This window comes from Dreissena polymorpha, chromosome 6 (assembly GCF_020536995.1).
Source record: "Dreissena polymorpha isolate Duluth1 chromosome 6, UMN_Dpol_1.0, whole genome shotgun sequence".
Lineage (NCBI taxonomy): Eukaryota > Metazoa > Mollusca > Bivalvia > Myida > Dreissenidae > Dreissena > Dreissena polymorpha.
The window spans coordinates 97,204,758-97,226,420 of NC_068360.1; the positions used below are offsets into that span (position 1 = coordinate 97,204,758).

A 21,663-nucleotide genomic window follows, 5' to 3' on the forward strand; every position below is an offset into this window, starting at 1 on the left:
TTTAAGGCACTTAAACCTTAGGAACAATCGACTTACAATAATTCAATCGTCCACAATTGACTGTTTGACGAAAATTCCTTCAGTAGAAGTGGCGATGGGTGGTAACGAACTGACTTGTCAAAAATGTTCCGACTATTCATCTGTGCAAAGCCTTTTAAAAGCAAAAGCACTTATCGCAGACTTCGATGAATTGCGTTGTGAAACACAAACACACGTTCAAGTAAAAGTAACAACAGATCTGCTCACGTCTCTGAGATTTGACTGTTATCGTACAGGAATTATCGGCGCTACGGTGGCAAGCACAGTAGCTTTCGTTTCAGCATTGTGTGTTGGAATATCTCTTAGGCGTTACAAAAGGAAATTACAGCAAAGAGAAGATCGCATGGTTCGAGTTGTAGCCAACTTATACCAAGGCAATGGTTTCGCGGTATATATGATTTATAGCAGCGTTGATGAGGTTTTCGTGCGGAGTGCAGTTGTCGCGCCCTTGAATGAGACGCTAAAGCATGTGGTGGGAGTGGAGCGGGACTTGGTGTGCATTGGGGATGAACAGTTTAGAGTTGGTTGGAACATCTACCGAGAAATTTACAGATGTATGGAACGATCAAATGTAGCGGTTGTAGTAATTAGTGAAGGATTCGCTAATAGTGTTTTCTGTGATCAGGAGCTGGATATTGCGATGCAGCTAAAAAAGCCAGTAATTTTGCTGTTGAAGGGAGATGTTGACATAAACCAACACTCAGAACACATTCAGCTATTGTATCGAACGAATGTGCGTATTTTATTCGAATACGAAGGTAACAAACTGGTCCTGAAAACAACATGGGATAAAATATGTGAATCTTTTCTGCAGATGGGATAGTTTTTTTGACAAGCCAATGATTTTAATGGAATTGTAAAATCCATACATGTCATTGTTACGATCCGTCGTTCTTTCATATTTGTAAGATGGATAATACTTGTGCTAGCAAACACTGTTAAATACAGTGTTAAACAAATAATATGATATGTTATGTATTGTTGGAATTTGTATTTTGATTGTTAAGAGCTTCAGCGAACTTACGATCGTGTGTGTGTGTGCCATAAGTGTGATGTTTGATTTTTAAAGCGTATTTTTTCACCCTTAAAAATGAATAACATGAATAATTTATGAACAATATAATACTCTATGGAGATACTTTGCTTCAGATAACATTTGTCTCACTGTTACAATTACATTAACATAAAAGCATGTGTCTTAAACATTTGCGAAAGAGCTATTAACAACGTGTTTTATTACCGATTGTTTTCTATTATATAACATTTGCTCATGATATCGAATCGCGTACAATATACTGTTTTACATGGCCAAGATTACGGAACGTGTGTAAATCATTCAAAATTGCCGTTGAAGTTGGATGTTTAAACTGTTTCCGATGATGGCCCGAATAAAGGTTGTTGTCGTTTAACGGCTTATTGATTTTAAAAACGATGTATCGGGGGTATCTTAGTAGTTTGAGCGCTAGCATCCAAATCATCACTCAAAGTTAAGAGTCTTTAATACAATGTACAATTTAGAATTGTTTGTATATGTTAAAAGTTAAACAAACAACAACCACATGTGGTGTAACTTATACAATTATTAAAAACAGCTTGACAAGTCATTAAGAAAATGATATTTAACACGCATACAATGTCATATTCTCACAATCTACAGATCATTTTAACAGACATGTAAACAATTTAAATATCGCTTGACGCGGGTTCAAGTTCGAGTTAAATTAAAGAAATATGAAGTTTATATATACTTACTCATGTTTGCAAGAAACTAAGGTTATTATATGATCTTGATTTTCTCACAATTTACGTATGTTCTCGTAATATTTTTGTTTGATAAAAAAAAAATAGTTCAATATTTGTTTGTAATATAATATATGTTGGTCACTATTATATTCAATTTTGATCAAACACGCTAACGGAGAGGATCTTTCTCCAGCGTAACGATATTGAGATATTGGTACATTTAAGGTAGTAATTAACTTTATCATTCAAATATTGCAGAAATCATTCGCGCAAGACTTAAATTAAATTCATTTAGTTCTTTTTCCCGCCAATGTTTAGACAAAGTATAAATGTAAAGACTGCATGTCTTTGTTTAGTCAAAATTACATATTTTTCTGTGCTCGTTTTGTTTGTTAACGCTTACAATACTGTCGCTTTTTGTCTGAAAGTTTCACTAAATGCCACTTTTTGCATTGGGATTTGCTTGTTTGCTTTTAAATAATCGGTTTAGATTGACAAAATTGTGTAAAGAATATCTTTAATGTTTCAGAAAGAAACCTACCAAACTGAAAAGAAATAAGTATGAAATAAACAAAGGGCGATTACTATAAATTTATGGAAGCGACGTTACGGTTTATATGATGAACAAAATGATGCGAACAAAAACATAAATAATAACCATCTAGGATTAAATAGGCTTTATCGAACGTAATGATTAATAAACGAAACAACTTCTAATGTACATACTGTTATACCGAACCATATAATGGTATTTCTGGCTGTTCATTTTAGCTGTAAATGTGGTTGAGCGTAAGTATCAGTTAAATACATTTGAATTAGTGTATACATATAAACAAGTCAGTGGAATCCCCGAAAACTCCGATAATAATTTATTGATCAATACCCGAAACGTCACTGACAGAAGAAAAACAACCCGCTTACAACCACTGATATCATTGCGCTTATACATTATTTAATTTAGTCGATAGGGGGATTTCCCGTCAAAAAAAAACACAAGGGCAGAGAGTAATATTCCTACCCAATACTATATCTACCAAAAAACAGACTAAGACATTCATTTTAAACCAGGAAGAAGACATAAGATGTATTAACACAATGTACATCAATACGTATGATGATGAAACATTCTTTTTGAACAACACAGATACCGATATAATTAAAGATGGGTTCGAAATCTAATATTAACAAAGTGAATCATCATCTGCACATGGGAAATATAATTTAATGCCAGTGATTTCCCTCCGGACAGTTCTCACATTGCTATTTTAAAGTTGTTTGTATCTCGAAAATCCATAATCTACAACATGTAACCGACATAAATATAAATATTCGAATTGTATGTATGATGTAGATGTCATGTTTTCTTGAAGTTTAGTTTATAGTCCGGATTAAGTAGACGTGTACGTATCTGTAGTCTTAAATGGTAGATCACATACAGAAACAATTGAATGTATGATGTATGTATGGTCTGTGTATGTACACGTCATTTTATGAAAACAATACGTTTCACGCAGTATTTACCAATTCGCGTACACTTTCAATAGTGTAATTGTTTTGTTTCTTGTTTAAGCGTTAAACTCACTACCGATTACATGCGCGCATATCAGCAAATGTATTGGGAACATTTTTTGCTCGTTTCATTCGTTACATGTATATCTATCTGTTTCAATAACAATAAATTTCATTTGATTTCACTTGAAAAGAAACGGAATAAAGCTAATAATATCTCGAGCGATTTCGGTAACACACTATAGACATTTGATCACCATATGTCACATAGAATGGATAGTAGACCGTACAGAATATATACAATCGTAAGTCATATATAACGGTTTCTGTCATTTACATTAAGGGTGCATGACTTAAACATACCACTGATGCATTTACGCGACTTTAACTATTAAGTATCTGACGTAATTATGTGTATCAATAAAACGGAAAAGTATATGCATACATTTCTTCTTTGACACATTAAGAACACATATAACTTAAATCACCCGGGTTTTAATAGAAATTGCTTTTCGAAAAGGCCTACTACACACTTGCTGCCCGAGTTTTCGTTAATAATTGTGTTATCGTTCCGGCTCTCCATGAGCAACATGCATGTAACTAAATAGTGTGGAAATAGAACTGGCATTGTAAACATTCATATTTTCAACAATGAAGCATTCACCTGAAAGAACATGTAACCGCTTATTTGATAGATGTCAACAGAAGTCTATTATCTTTACCACATAAACATCAAAATTGCGCTTTTAACTCGACTTATTAATTTATTTTTCATTAAAGTTCACGACGTTGTAAACGATCACGACTTATCGCACTTTTTTGTGTCTTTTGCAAGCTGTACATAAACGAATCATATGCCAAGTGATCACTTGCTTTATTTTCAAAAGTTATGCACTTATATACGGAATACCGTTAGAACCCTCGTGATTACACATTAAAATCTAGAGGGCGACAATGCGATAGTGCGAAAGTACGATGGCGACAATGCGATAGTACGATGGCGACAATGCGATAGTACGATGGCGACAATACGATAGTACGATGGCGACAATGCGACAATGCGATTGTACGATGACGACATGCGACCGTGCGACAATACGATGGCGATAATTTGATAATACGATGATGACAGTACGACAATGCGATAGTACGATGGCGACAATCCGATAGTCATATCGAACTATCGCCATCGTATCATCGCATTGTCGCCATCGGACTATCGCGTTATCCTACTGTTGTCATCGTATTATCGCATTGTCGCCATCGTACTCTCGCCATCGTATTGTCGCACTGTCGCATTTTCGTCATCTTACTGTCGCATTGTCGTATATCGCCTTCCGGTACACATGCGCACATCGTATTGTTTCCTAGAAGGAGCCACTTTTCAAAATACTTTACAATTTGGCATACCTTACATCAATACCTATTCTATAACTTAAAAAGAATTTGATTTCATTATAACTGTTCAAAGTACATCTTTATTAGGTCATCTATGTTGTTTCTGCAATAAGAATAATTTGCGTACCGGAAGGCGATAGTCGAAAATGCGATAGTACGATGGCGACAGTGCGACAATGCGATAGTGCGATAATACGATGACGACAGTGCGACAATACGATGGCGACAGTGTGATAGTACAATGGCGACAATGCGACAATACGACAGTACGATGACGGCAATGCGAGAGTGCGACAATACGATGGCGACTGTGCGATAGTAGGATGGCGATAATGCGATAATACGATAACGACAGTACGATGACTACCGCATTGTCACCATCGTATTATCGCATTGTCGAATTGTCGCCATCGTACTATCGCATTTTCGCCATCGTACTATCGCATTGTCGCCATCGTTCTATCGCACTAGCGCATTGTCGCCCTCTGGATTTTAATGTGTAACCACGATAGCTCTAACGGTATTCAGTACTTATATGCAATTGACAATTTCACCAATGATAGAAATTGATTTCCAAAAGTTAACATTGCGTTGCATTATTCGAATAGTTGTGTTCATTTTTTACGCATGTTCTAAATGAACACATATAGCCATGATGAAATTCATTGTTTCATAAGTTAAGTTTCATTGTCAAAATAGTTGTAATTGAAATACATTAGCATAAACCACTGATCAGCTGACACAGGCAAGTACCTCTACAGCCTATTTTCATTTTTGATGTGTTATAAATTTAAATGTAAGGCCGCATAATTGCAGATCCCAAGGCAATATCAGGTGTCTTTTACTTTAGCCACGATACTCGCTAGCGTCTTATCAAAACATTTGCAAGTATATATCTTATTGTAATCTTCTAAGTATATATGTTCTATGGCTTAACGAATACTGGTCGATACAAAATGTTCAGAAAAACTGCTCGCGTCGCCTTAGGTTTTCAACAGCACCACCCATATTACGCTAACGATATACTACAACACAAACGTTTAATATTCGTTTCACTTTCAGCATAACACATATCTTTACAGAATGTGAACCCTGACGCGTGCTGTGAAAGTATCATTTTAACATTTTTTTTTGCATTCGCCTTTGTTTGGATTATGACTTTTTTGTAGTACATGTATGTGTGATGTTATGGGAAAATGTGTAAACAAAATAAACAATAAGAGGTACAAACTAAAATAAACATTTCACACGATGAAGGCTTTTTTTTCTATGCACACTGATTTGCAATCTCCGTTATGATCTCTTAAGTATGACAACACCAGTTTTCAGAGGCTGTAAGCAGTAGAGCAATTTGTGTTACGTGAATGAAACTTATTTACATTATTTTGTACACCTAGTGTTTTTGACAATTTATCGCAGGATCAAGATTTTAGTTGTTTGATGTTTTGTGTTTCAATTTATTCAGTTGAGCGCTCATTAACTGGTTTAAACCCCCAATGCTTAGCATTGACCGTTCCAAGGCGTTGACCCCAGCTTTATTCTACTATGTGTATATGTTGTTTCGTTTTGTGCCGTACTGTACCGTTTTGGCAATTGGTTCCTTGCCATAAATAAAGGACCACAGAGGTGTGTATGATAAAACTGCAATACTGCTGCAGCTTCTGGAGTTTCACTTCTTCATATCATATTCAATTCATTTCCTTAAGCAACGTGAAATTAACTTGCTCCACAAACGTGTATGCCTACAGACCAACTAACTAATAAACTAACAGACAGGCACATCAACAGATTGATTGATATGTTGACCCCCTTTCAAATGTTTTTTCGGGGATGTAAAAACAGACAAATGTTCATTGTTAAACAGTTTACCCAATTCTTATATGAACATACAACAAAATAAACATATTTTCTGTTCATTTTCAATGCGCAAATCACACAACTTAAGCAGTGCATAGTTACAGTTTTGCTACTTTTTACAACCAGTAGCTAATCTCTATGTGGTATGCTTTACAATCACTGCACAGCGGGTAGTAATGTTTGTTGGCATAGGCCTTTGTTTTACCCAACTAACACGTTGATTTAAACTCTTGACTAGATACAAACACAACACTTTTGTCTGCCTACCTCAACATTTACAACATAATCTTTCAAACTTAATCACTATGATCAGCATAAAGTACAGCTTCTCATAAAAACGACGAAGATTAGCCCCGCCCCAAAACGCCGCATGCAATATGTGGAAACTGAATTTACAAAGTCATCATTGGGGCGCGGCAAGTTTTGACGACAGGGGCATCTTGTAACCAAAACTGTGTAGAGGACTATTATAAAATGTTCTTTACCAAATAGTACACGCTGCGATTCCTGAGAAACATATCTTTTATTATTTTGTTGTACACGGTTATTTAAATCTTGTGCCCCAAGTTTGGTCATCTTTGACACTTGGGACGCAATTTGAGTTAAAGGCAAAAATACGATGTAAAGTACCAAATATAGAAATATAATAGCTGTTTTAACCTTGTGACTTCCGGGGCGTTGCCAGTTTCAACCCAAGGGTTATAATGTTACAAACATTTCTAGAAGACAACTATAATATGTTACATACCAAACATAAAAACTGCGAACGTTATGGCTTCAGATAGGTTAATTTGCTATTCGTTTATATTAAAAAATCATTAAATCATCGAATGTCTAAGTTGCATAATGGGCATAACTTTCTTATAATACAACCCCTTTACTTCATGACGGAGATTATAATTAGCGCTTCAACACTAAGCTGCAGAACAAAGGGCTGCAACGGGTCGAGGTGGCCGATTTTGGAATATTCTATTTGCCGATAAATACAATATTTTATGAAATTCAAATAAATTGAGTCGATTTGTTTTTTATAGAAACTATAACTTAATTTTCTCGGGTCTAATACAGACATTTGTTGTTTTCTAAAACAGGTGTGCACCCTTTTGTTCATTATTATAACTTAGTATTGTATTAAATGAATGCTTCATTTTCGACTGTTTGCAGAATGTGCACATTTAAAGAATTTCTGATATCAAAGCTATTTCTTGTATTCCCAAATAATGAAAATGCAACGATAAAGACGGAAACTGTTCCCGTTTAATTTGTGTTTCATATATTCATGTCACGCGGAAGTTGGCAACAAAAGGTATTACACAAGACATTCATTTGTTTGGTGTAAAGGTTTTGTATTAGTGCCAATATTGTATTTATAAAGCATTAAGGTTTATAAACTTAATAATTGGCAAATATGCAACGGACCTAATTATCTTTCTGTCTAGCTCACGGTATTTTAAAAGCACATGCATTTGTTCCTGATTTGTACGGGAAATAACCTGAAAAATGATGGCCGAACAAAGAGGCGTTTTTTCCTCTGCTTACGTCATCGATTGAATTACAGATGTGAGCGTTTATACGATTTTGTCAATATACCTGTTTAAGCAAATGCAAATACATTGTTGTTTTTTTTGGATTTGAAACCTGATTTGAAAAATAGTTAGAATCTTCCTATTCGACAGGCGTTTCCTATGTGGTATCTTTATGAACATGTAATGTACGTCATTTTCGACTGCAACACTTTAAGCGGTTCAATGCCACCATCAAAAACGTGCAACACATTACTGGGTCCTTTAACAATGGCCTTTAATCCTTCTCTGTTCTAGTCATACCCTGAACCAATGGCGTTCACATCGACGATCGATTCATTGTATAACCCATGCATGTCTGACGTTATATCAGTCTTGTTGTTAAATCTCCCTGAGGAAAATACGAGCACGATCTTCCTTGCGCCAACACGACCTTCTATTAACTGGTTAAACTCGGTTATAATTTCTTTAATAGCGGACGCGATATTCCTTCTTGGATATTGGTTCACACACTTTTCTTTTTCACATGAAAGCGGTTGTTGCCGAATAATTTGGATTTTAAACAAAACATCGTTTAAATCAGTTGCATTAGCAAATCGAACATGTTTATTGTCGTAATCACCAATTATTTCAATCGCAAATTTTTGTCCGTTTGGTTGACCATACGCCCGTAGGTGTTGAACTATAAATGTCAAACTATTCAACGCCGCCTGAAACTCTTCTCGATTCATCGCTGATTCAGATAAATTATCAATGACTCCAACGATGTCGGACACGCTGCTCACACCACATTTCTCACACGTCGCGTCTATAAGCCGACCAATGAGCGTATTGAGTGCATCGAAGTTCTCTACAGAGTAAACGTATGACAAACTGTAGGAGTCCGGTGGTGATGCGATCTTCTGCAGCTCCTTGTGAGACACTTCTGATCCAATTCCTGCAGTTGCACATAAGTATTACCTTCATAATATATGCAGGCATTATCATTTGCAATGTATGTTAATTTAATTATCAAATATATACATATGTCTGTAATCATAATCCAAATGTTAGTCTGCCCTTTAAAGTAAATTTAAGCTTAATGCGCTGCAAAGCTGGACATTTTTTTACATTACATTCAGGCTATGATATTAAACTGTATATGTATTATATGTAATACAGAAATTCTAACAATACATTCTCACAATGTGTGTGTCTGTTTGATTGTGAATCATTTTATAGCATACGTTACCTATTGACACAACATACGCCTCTCTTCGCAGATTTCTAGCAGCAACTTCAGTTGCCTGCCTATTAGAAGACATACCGTCCGTCAAAACAAATACGAATTTCATAATAGACAGTCCAGCGAGACGGTTCTGTCTTCGTGCTAGCAATGTAGTGGCTATGTCGAGACCTTTATGAGTGAACGTGGCACCGGGTCGGAATGGTATTTTCAGAACTTGTGTCTGGAATTTGATGTCAAATTTCGTTTCTTAAATCGGTGTTTAAAGTCCAATTAACGCTCAAAATCAATGAATATGTCGTACGATATTTTATGATAAAAAGCTCACCCATATAAAAAGTAGTGTTCCTTATAGCAAAAGCCAAACTTTCGTTTCTAGATGTGGTCTGGTAACTTAGATTTAACAAGATACAAAATGCTCGTTTTTATTGTTTGTGGTACAATCTATTTAACACATGTTCATGTACCAATTTAAATAGTGTTCGCGTGTCGTATGACTAGATATCGTAGCGGAAAATTAAAATGTAATATATTGTACCACAACAAATAAAAAAGAGAATTTTGTATCATGTAAAAATCTATGTTACCAGACCACATCAAGCGTCAAAGTTTCTGCTATTGCTATAAGGACGACTGATTATTAATGGGTTTACTTTATTGTACGAAATATTTTACGAAATATTCGTTGATTTTGAGTGTCAACGGCTTTAAATCACCAAATAATATATCATGTCTAATAAGCATCGTCAATATTATGTCAGATATAAGTAAGATGGATATGAACTATGGCATGCCCCTCATATGATAAAGAGGAACTTGAAGCTTCAACTCGAAGTAACGCATGTTGCTATCAATCTGTAATTCAATTAAGACTGATTGATTATAAGTACAGTTTTTTTCCATAAAGTACCTTCAGTTCCTCCTTGGTTAATGTACTGTCAAACTCTAGCTCCAAGGCAGCTCTTGTTGAAAAGGTAACGACTGCAAATTGAAATTCGGTGGCACTAACGTTGACTGCGTCGATCAATTTCGCCACAAAATTCAGTTGTGTGTTGAACTGTTCTTTCGTTTGGCTCAACGAAGGTCGAGAAGGAAAACAACATCGGCTGCAACTGCCTCGCATATACTAACGCCTTAATAATAGATATGTGTAAAGTACATGCCTATACTAATTACGCTTATGACAACAGACTCAAATATAATTAACCATTAAGAAATAGCATCAGCTTGGTAATGAAGGAGCATGTATGGGTATTGGTAAACACATTATTTAATTTATACATTCGTGTTGGTACTCTTATGAGCAATTTCTTTGATTAACACGATCTTTTAGAGATGCTACCGAAATACATTATCGCAGTCCAACGTCAGTGTAAATTAGACAAGATTTAAAATTAGCCATATAGTAAATAATACGCACAAAACATATACAAGGTACGCTTATCATTTTGTAAAACCGATATTAAACAATAGTATGGTAAATTAAGAACAGACGCCTTCTATTATTTATAATATCAAGTTAAATGCAAACATAATACCTGAAATACCTACCAAATCTTACTAAAAAATGCATCACATGTATCCAAATACATTTACTTATTACTGCACAAACTCACATTCGCATCTTAAAGATACTACATTTGAGAGTTATTATACTTGAAGCTAACTATTTTCAATATATTTGAGTTATTTGTGAGACTTAAAGGCCGGTTACAGAGCGCCATAAGTATTTAAATAAATGTACACTGAATTATCAGCATTACTTCCTTTTTTTAAACGACGCTTACGGTGTTCGCAACATCGTCCATAATATCTGTCCGTACATGCGCATTCGGTTTCGTTCCATATCCCGCTATTGTAACATACCGGTAGTTCGCACTCTTCGTACTCTGCCAATAAATCTTTGTTCAACCCGCAATACTCAATGCACTCTTTGGTCGTATGGTACTCAAAGCAGCAAAATGATTTATATCTCATTTTCTGTGCATTAGCTGCTGGAAGTATTGTACATGCGGACAACGATGCACATTCATCGCTGTTAGCTCGTCCATATATCATTAGAGACACAAGAAAAGCGATGCTAAAATACCACATTAGTTCTGATTAAGTTAAACCGGTAAAGACTGTGTTAGATAATATGTCAGAGATCAGATCACTCCTTTACGAATTTACAATTCTTTCCACAATAAACTTATCACTTAAATAACGGTATCGATAGAAAATACGAATGTACTACGTATTAAAAAATTATGATCAGTATCACGTGTTAACACAACCATAATAATTGTTAATTTGTAACAGTTTATATTTAAACATATGCACGTTATTAAAATATTCACACTTTTGTGAGCAAAGCTTGTTAAATGGCTTAATCCAAAATGAACTGAATAACAATAGCACTCTGTAATTCAATACGTGAACGGTTCAATGTTAAAGCGGATTTTATAGGTAAACCACCACTCTTTCGGTTAATGTACTAAACATCTTCAGTTTAATACATTTATCAAACGACAAGCTACAACAAAGGAATACATGTTTATTCAAATAGTTATGATTGTATTCATTCACATCTATTTAAAACTACCAAAATACAGCACACACATTGATGATTGATAATTAATTTATACAAGCATATCCTCCGAGTTAAACTTACATAAAGAATGACAATAGTGTACTTTGTGTTTTGTTTTATTTTGCAAACATGTTTGGTATTAATAGATGTATACATCGTGTAATTTATATTTATGATATTGGTATTGATTATTGATTATTAAACGAAGAATTACCCTTTGGCTTATAACGGTAGCAGACAAAGGCCACGCGCTTCTTAAGTATGATAACGGTTCAAGTCAAGTCAAGTCAATTTTATTGGCAAATACATTTGTACATAGCCAAATAACATACATAATACATGTAATGACGGTGTGAATAAATGCATATACAACAATTGTGATGAAAAGTATGGTGTATATGATGGACATGAAATAATAATTAATGGTTTTGCGAATGTTGACACAAACACAAAACAACAATAAACAATATACATATATACATACATAATACTAATTGTGACTAGATCTTAAATTAAATGCCATTCTAGTAAATTTAGCCAAGTTAATTAATGTTTTTTTTATTCGAAGTAGACATCAGTTGCTTAAATTTTATAATAGAAGACCAGCGTAGATAATATTAAGGTAACAATAGTTTTCTTAAATCTCTATAAAATGGATAAATTAACAAAAAATTGTATTCATTCTCAATTACACCCATATTACATCTTGTACATACTCGTTCATTTCTTGAAATATTTCTATATCTACCTTCTTCAATGAATAGTGAGTGTGCAGAACAGCGAAGTCTAGTCAAACAAATTCTATCCCTATCATTTACCACAATATCTAAATAGTTTTCAAAATCAAAATTTGATTTAAATAAACGATACGTATCAAGTTTAGGCAAGTTATCAATATCACTTATCATGTTTGTAAACCGATATCCTTTAGACGCTGACAAATACAATAAACATCACTAGTGGTTATATCAGATTTATAATACAAAAAGGCAATCCTAAATCCTGGAGCAATATTTTGAGTTTAATACCCCAGTTAGTAATATGCGAATTAAAATCATCGAAATATAGCAACAATTTATTAAGTAAGGAATCTGGTTTTTGCTTTATTTTGAACCAAAATTTAATGATACGCATCTTTTTTATACACTCTAAAGGAAAACGACCCAGCTCGCCATACACTGCCGCAGACGTAGTTTGTGGTCGAATAGACAATGTCTGTTTAAGGAATTTTAGATGGACTTTCTCTATGTCCGGGCTGGGATGAAATCCCCAAATCTCAGTACCGTAGGTCAATATTGGCAATATCATAGCAGCAAAAAGACATATTTTGTCAGCAATACTGAATAAAATTTCAGAAAAAAAGTTTAATCAATGCTATAGATGCTTGTTTCGATAAGGCTTCCTGCGCTTTAAAAAAAATGCCGTTTGAGGACAATGTCACACCGAGATAAGTAAACTTATTTACTACCTCGAACTTAATATCATTATATTTAACATCAATACTTTTAATTCTATTGCCTTTATTAAAAACCATAACAACAGTCTTGCTTGTGTTCACAGATATACCCCATTCGCTGCAGTATTTATGCAACCTATCTAAAAGACGCTGGAGTCCAGTTGCTGAGTAAGAAACTAAAGCGGTATCGTCAGCAAATAGCAACGAGAATAATTTTATGTTGTCGACATTTACATATTCAGTAGAATCATTATACAAATAGTCATATATATCATTTACGAACAATATAAATAATAATGGTGATAAAGGCTCACCCTGTTTCACACCAGAATGACTATTATCAAAGAATTCTAAAAGAGAATAGCCAGTTTTAAATGTGTGATTACACTGATTTTCTATACGTGTGCTACTACACAGTGTACACGAACCACTACTTACCTTTACAACTATAAAAAGCAACATGTGAACAAAAAACACAAGCCAATGTGCTTATGCATAATACTCATGTATATAATTATACAACACAAATTGTCCACACAAAAAAACACAAGCCAATGAGCTTATGAATGATACTCATGTATAGAACTATACAACAAAACATGTGAACAAAAACACATTAGTCAATGAGCTTAAAAATAATACTCATGTATATAACTGTACAACATAACATTTGGAGAAAAGCACAAGCCAATGAGGTTATGAACAATACACATGTATATAATCATACAACATAAAATGTGAACAAAAAAAACAAGCCAATGAGCTTATGATCGATACTCATGTATATAACTATACAACATAACATGTGAATAAAAAGCACAAGCCAATAAGCTTATGAATGATACACCTGTATGTAATCAATAGGTTGTAAATAAGTATGTCACTTAGTATGCAAAGAGCATAACACAATTTCTGGGTAGAGTTTGAGAACCAAAGCCGGTGTAAGATATATTTAACCTCTCCGTATTACAACCCAGATGAGGTAAAAAATCAAACACACAAACAATAATTTTCCATATCTGTAAAAGTTCTTAGTGACCTCATTAAAAAAGAACTAACAAACTACACTATGTGTCTATGGCCTTGTATCTCAGATAGTATATTGTTATGTATTTTTAGTATAACACTTAATATCAAGGTACCTTTAAGTTATGATTTAAAAAAAGTATGTTTACAATGCATCTCTTAGTTCATAGATAGATAAAAAAGAACAGCAGCTTTTTATTGTATGCAACCCTGTTTTACATTACAGATCTGCTAATTAAGAGCATCTTGAAATTATTCATGAAATCCACACATGAAACAATTTTAAACATTTTGAGGAATCCCATGCATTTGTCAAGATTATTTAGCAATTACAATAACAATTGTATACAATATTCTTTTTGTTATGCTTAGTCAGGGATACATGTACATGTATATAGTCATGACAGTTTTTACAATATGGCTATTAGTATTCATTTAGTAATTAATTTACCCCAAAGAGGATCACCTATTTATTTAAATAGGTGATCTATAGGGAAATGAATATATATCAGTGTTTAATTTACATGAAACAGAATTGAAATTATGTTAACAATACATTGAATTGAGAAGAAAACAAGTACATTATTATTAAGAAACAAGTATTTTCATGCACACTTATGAATGAATAAACCCATATGCGACCACCTATGCGAAATCAAAACCATAGATGATCCGTAAGGATAAGATTTATAGTGTGTATATCATTGTATAGTAGTAATTAATTATTTATTTATTAATTAAAGACAAACAGTTGAGAAAAGCATTTGAAAAACAACTATTTGAGTGCTTCTTATCATCTGTTTTTAGGTTAACACATGTTGATAAGACTTACAAGTACATGGTTAAGTTATTTAAAGTATATATTACTAACAGCTGTGTTGAGCATAATGGCATTATATAGGGTAGCTATAAGGCAAGATACACAAGATAACATCGACATCATTCATACAAAAGTTGATCACAGCTTGTTAACATACAGTAACAGTTTTATATTCTATGCCCTTGAAAGGCTACTCTCTGCATTATTACATTGTAAGGTCAATAGTGGAAAAACCTGTTCTATAAATAGGTTGTAAACAGAGGGACATTTCATGGTTCCATGAGTTTTAAGTCAATAGTGGTAAATTCCTGTTCTATAAATAGAATGTAAACAGTGGAGCAGTGGACAGTGCACGAGTCACTGCGCTTGAATAACGCTTACAAAACCTATTCAGTTTGAGTGATGTAAAAAGTTAAAGGAGAGATTTACTGTAATAGATCTAGGGAGTAAAAAGTTAACAATTAACAAATAGCAGTGTATACATGTATAGACTTGACTAACTGCGAAGCTCGATACACGTATCAGACTTGATAGTATTTATTTCATATACGATAATACTGTTATACATGGTATTAAATTTGTGAGATGACATAACGTATGTTATCAAATCAAATTATATATTATTTTATATATTATTTCTTATATAAAATGTTCTTTATTTGCTGTACGACACGAAAATGTGGCCGCTGTAAAGGTCATCAATGATAATAAAACCACCCACGGTTAACAACTTAAAATATACTCTTCCGAAACCAAATAAAAAACTCGTCTTTAAATCTGCCAGGATTAGAATAGTCAGTTACACGGTATGACTCATTAAGAAATGGTCTTCCATATGTCATGCCTTAAATAAACAGCTTTAAATCCGCAATGCAACGCATCGTCTGTTCCGAAGCAAAAGCGATGCAAACAAATAATGTTTGGTGTTCTCGTTTTGGGAAAAGTGGGCTTAATGCATGTGCGTAGTGTCAGCACAGGCTAATCCGGGACGACACTTTCCGTCTTAAAAGCAACGTGCGCGTTTCCGTCCAAATCATAAACTCTTACCACGATCATTTTTATGTATGTACTTATATGTAGTTTTCCTGATTGAACGAATAATGTTTCTAATTTATAGTTAAGAACATATATACTAATGCAAATGTGTCAACACGGCTTTTGCTTACGAGAGTTCCTACATTTGGTACGTGCACAACAACATTACTGAACACATATACACTCATTTCAGATTTCGCAGGTACATTCGTAAACGTTGCCATTTGATTGTTTCCAATGTAATTCAACTATTGAAGAATAATATAACTATACTAGTACATGTTAACAATAATAACATATATCAGATGGGTCGATTAACAGTGGGAAAAAACTGAACGCTATTACATGTATGCATATTTTAGAGGTTGCTTCGTAACAGTTAAGATAAATTATATTGCACATCTTAACACCAACTGCCGCCTTACACCCAAGACATATGAATACATCAAAGTGAACGGTGAGCCCAGCGCAGGGAAACGGGGTTTAATGCGAGTGCGTAAAGTGTCGTCTAGGATAAACACAGGCTCATAAGGAACGAAACAGTCCGTCTAAAAAAAAATTTCGATAAGAAGAGACTTCCTTTTAACGGAAAATACCATAACAGTGGAAAGTGTCGTGCCTGATTAATCTGTGCGGACTACGCGGGCTAATCTGGGGCGACATTTTACGCGCATGCATAAAGCCTCGTTTTCCAACAAAATAATTGTAATTGACATACAACCACTTATCAGGACAAACACTGGGATTTAAAAATTCCTATGTGTGGAGTTTAAAATTAATACTGACCAGTATTAACGAAATATGGGTTTACGAAGTTTATTAACACAAGCAATTGCCCTTTTTCGGAAGTAAACACGCGTGTGTACCGTGTTTTAATTATGCTTCAATTTAAAATCCAATCCATCCTTTTATGTGCGCGTATCGGGCGCTTTTTTTTTAATCATCGAACTTCGGGGTTTGCAACTTGGAATGTCTGAGAATCCTTTATTGTTTTACATGGTGTGCACTAGCTGTTGAGAATAAAGTAATCACACATTTCGGTTCAATACTTAAACCTTGAAGAAATCGACACACCTGAATGATAAAGACTTTCCATAACAAATTCGCAGATAACACAATTAAGGTAGTGTGCGTAAGTGAAAGCCTTCTATTAATTTGAATAAATGATTTTAAATTCAACAAAAGCTAAATCATCACTGTTGTCTATCTTTAATTAGCATGTAAGCAGATATCACGCAAATGTAATTACTATATCGACCGAACTATTGGCGTCCTCAGAGATTAATACGTACAAAGAAATTGACTTAAACCATTGAAATTCAACCAGGATTAACCTAACAATACAGACCATAACCCTCTAGGTACCTACTTTTATTAAAGCCAATACGTTACAATTACGAAAGAACTAATACGGTGTGTCTTATTATAGTAATTTATCATACGCAGTGTTATACTTACTCCTTCCGGGTTTATATCGGTTATTTTGGGTTTGATTAATGGTATTTATTATATTACTTTTTGTCTTTAATTAGACTATAGAGTTTTCAACTATAGATGCAATAACAATTGCCTACATTAATGTTGTAATACCTGAAAGGAGCTTGAATCCGCATAATGGTCAACATGTTTGGAAAACTAGTGCTCATGATCGTACTTTCTACAGTTTTAATGCCGTTAGTTTTTGCGGATTCATGTGAAAGTAGGTGTGAGTGGTCACCATGGAATGCTTGGTCAGAGGACTGTCGATGTGGAGTTCCAAAAATGATCCGGTCTAGGGACAGACCACTTTGTTGTTCGAATGAACATGATTTCAACCAATGTATAAATTACTGTGGACGAAATCCTGCAGGATCCTCAGAAATGGCCGAGTGTCCATCAGTTTGTTACAATGGCGGTAATATGAGTTTCTTCGGGTGTCAATGTCCAGGACGGTATTACGGCACGTGTTGTGAAAATCGTGAGTATGTTTTGTACATACGAATATTAAGTATTGGAAGTGCACTCATGTATAACGTATTTTGACATTTAATTCGCATCTGCATGTTACGGCATACAGAAACAACACACAGTCGTATGACATCAAGGCTCCAGTCCATCGCCAATGCATTTAAAAACAGTTCGTAGGTAGTGTAGGTTGACTTTCCTTATTGTTTAATATTTAAACTATACTATAAGTGACAGGAACTACTCCTGATGCTTCTAGAGTTGTAATGTGTTCATCAAAGTTATAACATTATGTAACAAATAACTATTTTGTGTATTCCTTTAATTTTTTCTATGATCTAAACTGCGCGTGCGAGCCAAATAGTTACTATTGAAGAAGGAACATAGTTAATAAAATCAACTTACTCCAGACGCCAGCTGCAACCTGAACCGTTATGTTTCGACCGCTTTTAATTTGCGTCTTTGCATTTCAATCACTGTTAAATGTCTTAAAGAAAATACTCTCCGCACTTTATTTGACACATGTTTTGATTTCAGGCAAAGTCATTAAGAGTATTTTGTTACACATAATAATACACCTTCAAGCAAACCATATATACCAATTACTCTTTTGCAGTGTGGATTAAATTAACACACCTTTAAAAAGGATCACGCATACAGGAGAGTACAAACAGCAAAATGGCATTAACATGAAAATGAAACTAGCGAACACATGTGTAATGAATTAATAGAGTCTGTTTTGTGTTTTTTTTTCAGAACTTTTGAAAAATATAATATATAATTATTTTAAAATGATAATAAATTTATTCAATAAGGAACTGGTAGAAGATTCAGCATATATATGTAACATTTGTCCAATTAAACGCATTTTTGAAAACACGTAAGGAATAAAACACATGATTTTAAGTGCATCACTTGAATTACAGACTTCGATTGTGAAAGGCTATTTGCCCTGTTGATCAGATGCACAATACCATACATTTTTTGGAAATGAATGAAATCCTATTATTAGTTTGATATAATGACGGTCTGGACTACAATAAGCCATCAGACGATTGGTCGGTTTTTTTTTGTATAAAGCAAGAGAATGGTATATGAACACACTTGTTTCTGCTGTTTCATTTACAAGAATAATGTCACGTTTGAAGATATACTGGCATAGGACTAATATGCACAATGCTTTCAGCGTTTGACATACTAACAGAGACCATTTTAATAATAGTTGGAGCAGGAGACTCCAAAAATGTCAAAAGTTTGGGATAACACATTGATTTGTATTTTTTATCGCACGTATTGTTTATTGTTATGCATTCGTTTTTGTACTCCATTTTAAAATTACTTTGATTATACCGGTATTTGAGAGATTTGGTCAAATACATTAGCATAACATTTTACAGTCAGTGATAGCAAACACTAGTATGCTTACATAAAAACAGAAGCTTTCTTTTATTTATAATGCACTAACACGTTTGTTTACGTTTCACGTAAAAGGCATACCTAACAAAACAGGCGATATCTACCAAATTAGGATCTAATAATGAATGTCACACATGTATCCAAACTCATCATTTTACAAATATAATTACACATAATGTTATCAAACCATGGACATAAGACAGTATCATCAATTTCTTATATATTTTATGTCAGTGCACCACTGTCTCCAAATGATTAAAAAAGCTATTGGAACACGACAAGCCTTTCACTATCACATTCAATAAAAATTAAGTGTGAAGTTGATGCTCGTTCTAAATTGGTGTGTATATTTGGGTGTGTTTTCATAAGCGAAATTAAAATAGGCATGAAGTTTACACAAATCTTTTTTCAGGCGTTAACATATGCGATGCAGTTCCAGCCGATGTTGTTTTTCTTCTCGACTCATCGTTGAGCCAAACAGAAATACAGTTCAACGCACAACTGAACTTTGTGGCGAAATTCATCGACGCAGTCAACGTTAGTCACACCGAATTTCAATTTGCAGTCGTTACCTTTGCAACAAGAGCTGCATTGGAGATACGGTTTGACAGTGCATTAACCAAAGATGAACTAAAGGTACTACCTGAGAAAATGCAGCAATGCTTTTCAATCCTTCTTAACTGCATTACAGTATGAAAGAAACATGAATTAACGAAGCTTACCGTTCCTCGTTATTATATAAAGGGCATGTTATAGTTTATAGAAAACTGATTTTTACTTATATCTTACAAACTTGACACCGATTTAAGAAACGACATTTGACATCTAATTTCAGACACAAGTTCTGAAAATACCATTCCGACCCGGTGCCACGTTCACTCATAAAGGTCTTGATATGGCCGCCACATTGCTAGCAAGGAGACAGAACCGTCTCGCTGGACTATCTATTGTGAAATTCGTATTTGTTTTAACAGACGGTATGTCTTCTAATCGCCGTGCAACTGAAGTAGCTGCCAGAAATCTGCGAGCACAGGCTTATGTTGTGGCAATAGGTAAATTATGCTATAAAAAACTGCACAAAAGAGTAACATGTTTTGTTAGAACTGCTGTATTTTGCAGGAATATTATGTATAAGTATCGTGGTCTAAATGAAATGTATGAATTGTCAGACAGATGTGTGTATTATATTATCACGTTAACATATATTTCAAATAAAATTGCCTGCATATATTATGAAGGTAATACTCATTTGCTTATGCAGGAATTGGATCAGAAGTGTCTCACGAGGAGCTGCAGAAGATCGCATCACAACCGGACTCGTATAGTTTGTCCTACGTTTACTCTGTAGAAAACTTCGATGCACTCAATACGCTTATTGGTCGACTTATAGACGCGACTTGTGAGAAATGTGGTGTGAGCAGCATGTCCGATATCGTTGGAGTCATTGATATTTTATCTGAATCAGCGATGAATCGAGAAGAGTTTCGAGCGGCTTTGAATGGTTTGACATATAAAGCTCAAAATTTAACGGCGTTCGGACAACCAAACGGACAGAAAATGGAGATTGTGATAGTTGGTGATAACGCAAATAAACATCTCCGATTGTCTCATGCAAAGGATTTACTCGATGTTTTGTTCAAACTCCAAAGTATTCGGCAACAACCGTTTGCATGTGAAAAAGAGGAATGTGTGAACGAATATCCAATGAGGAATATCACATCCGCTATTAAAGAAAGTATAACCGAGTTTGACCAGTTAATAGAAGGTCGTGTTGGCGCAAGGAAGATCATGCTCGTATTGTCCTCAGGTAGATTTAACAAAAAGACTGGTATAACATCAGAAATGCAATTGGTATACAATGAATCAATCGTCGATATGTTCGCAATCGGTTCAGGGTATGACGCACACATATAAGGATTAAGGGCCATTGTGAAAGGACCCAGTAATGTGTTGCACTTTTTTGATGGTGACATGGAACCGCTGAATGTGTTGCAATCGAAAATGACGTACATTACATGTTCTTAAAGATAACCAACAGGAAACGCCTGTCGAATAGAGAGCAACATATTATTGTTTTAAGTCGATTAATAAGGTTTGAAA

The 21,663-nt window shown here is 34.4% G+C and overlaps 1 protein-coding gene across 1 annotated transcript; it reads right to left on the minus strand.

The window, feature by feature from the left end:
• Positions 1-8,362: 8,362 nt before the first annotated feature.
• On the minus strand, positions 8,363-9,373 carry LOC127835921 (uncharacterized). The gene is made up of 2 exons (XM_052362341.1): positions 9,301-9,373; positions 8,363-9,006 (listed from the first exon to the last, which is right to left on the minus strand). The coding sequence occupies exons 1-2, from the start codon at positions 9,371-9,373 to the stop codon at positions 8,363-8,365; spliced, it is 717 nt and encodes a 238-aa protein (XP_052218301.1).
• Positions 9,374-21,663: the final 12,290 nt, after the last annotated feature.

Bases quoted from the DNA above. Each gene is read 5' to 3' on its own strand.
- LOC127835921 (XM_052362341.1), bottom strand. From the start codon at position 9,373: ATGTCTTCTAATAGGCAGGCAACTGAAGTTGCTGCTAGAAATCTGCGA. The intron at 9,007-9,300 runs GTAACGTATGCT...GTGCAACTGCAG, and splicing joins GGCGTATGTTGTGTCAATAG to GAATTGGATCAGAAGTGTCT.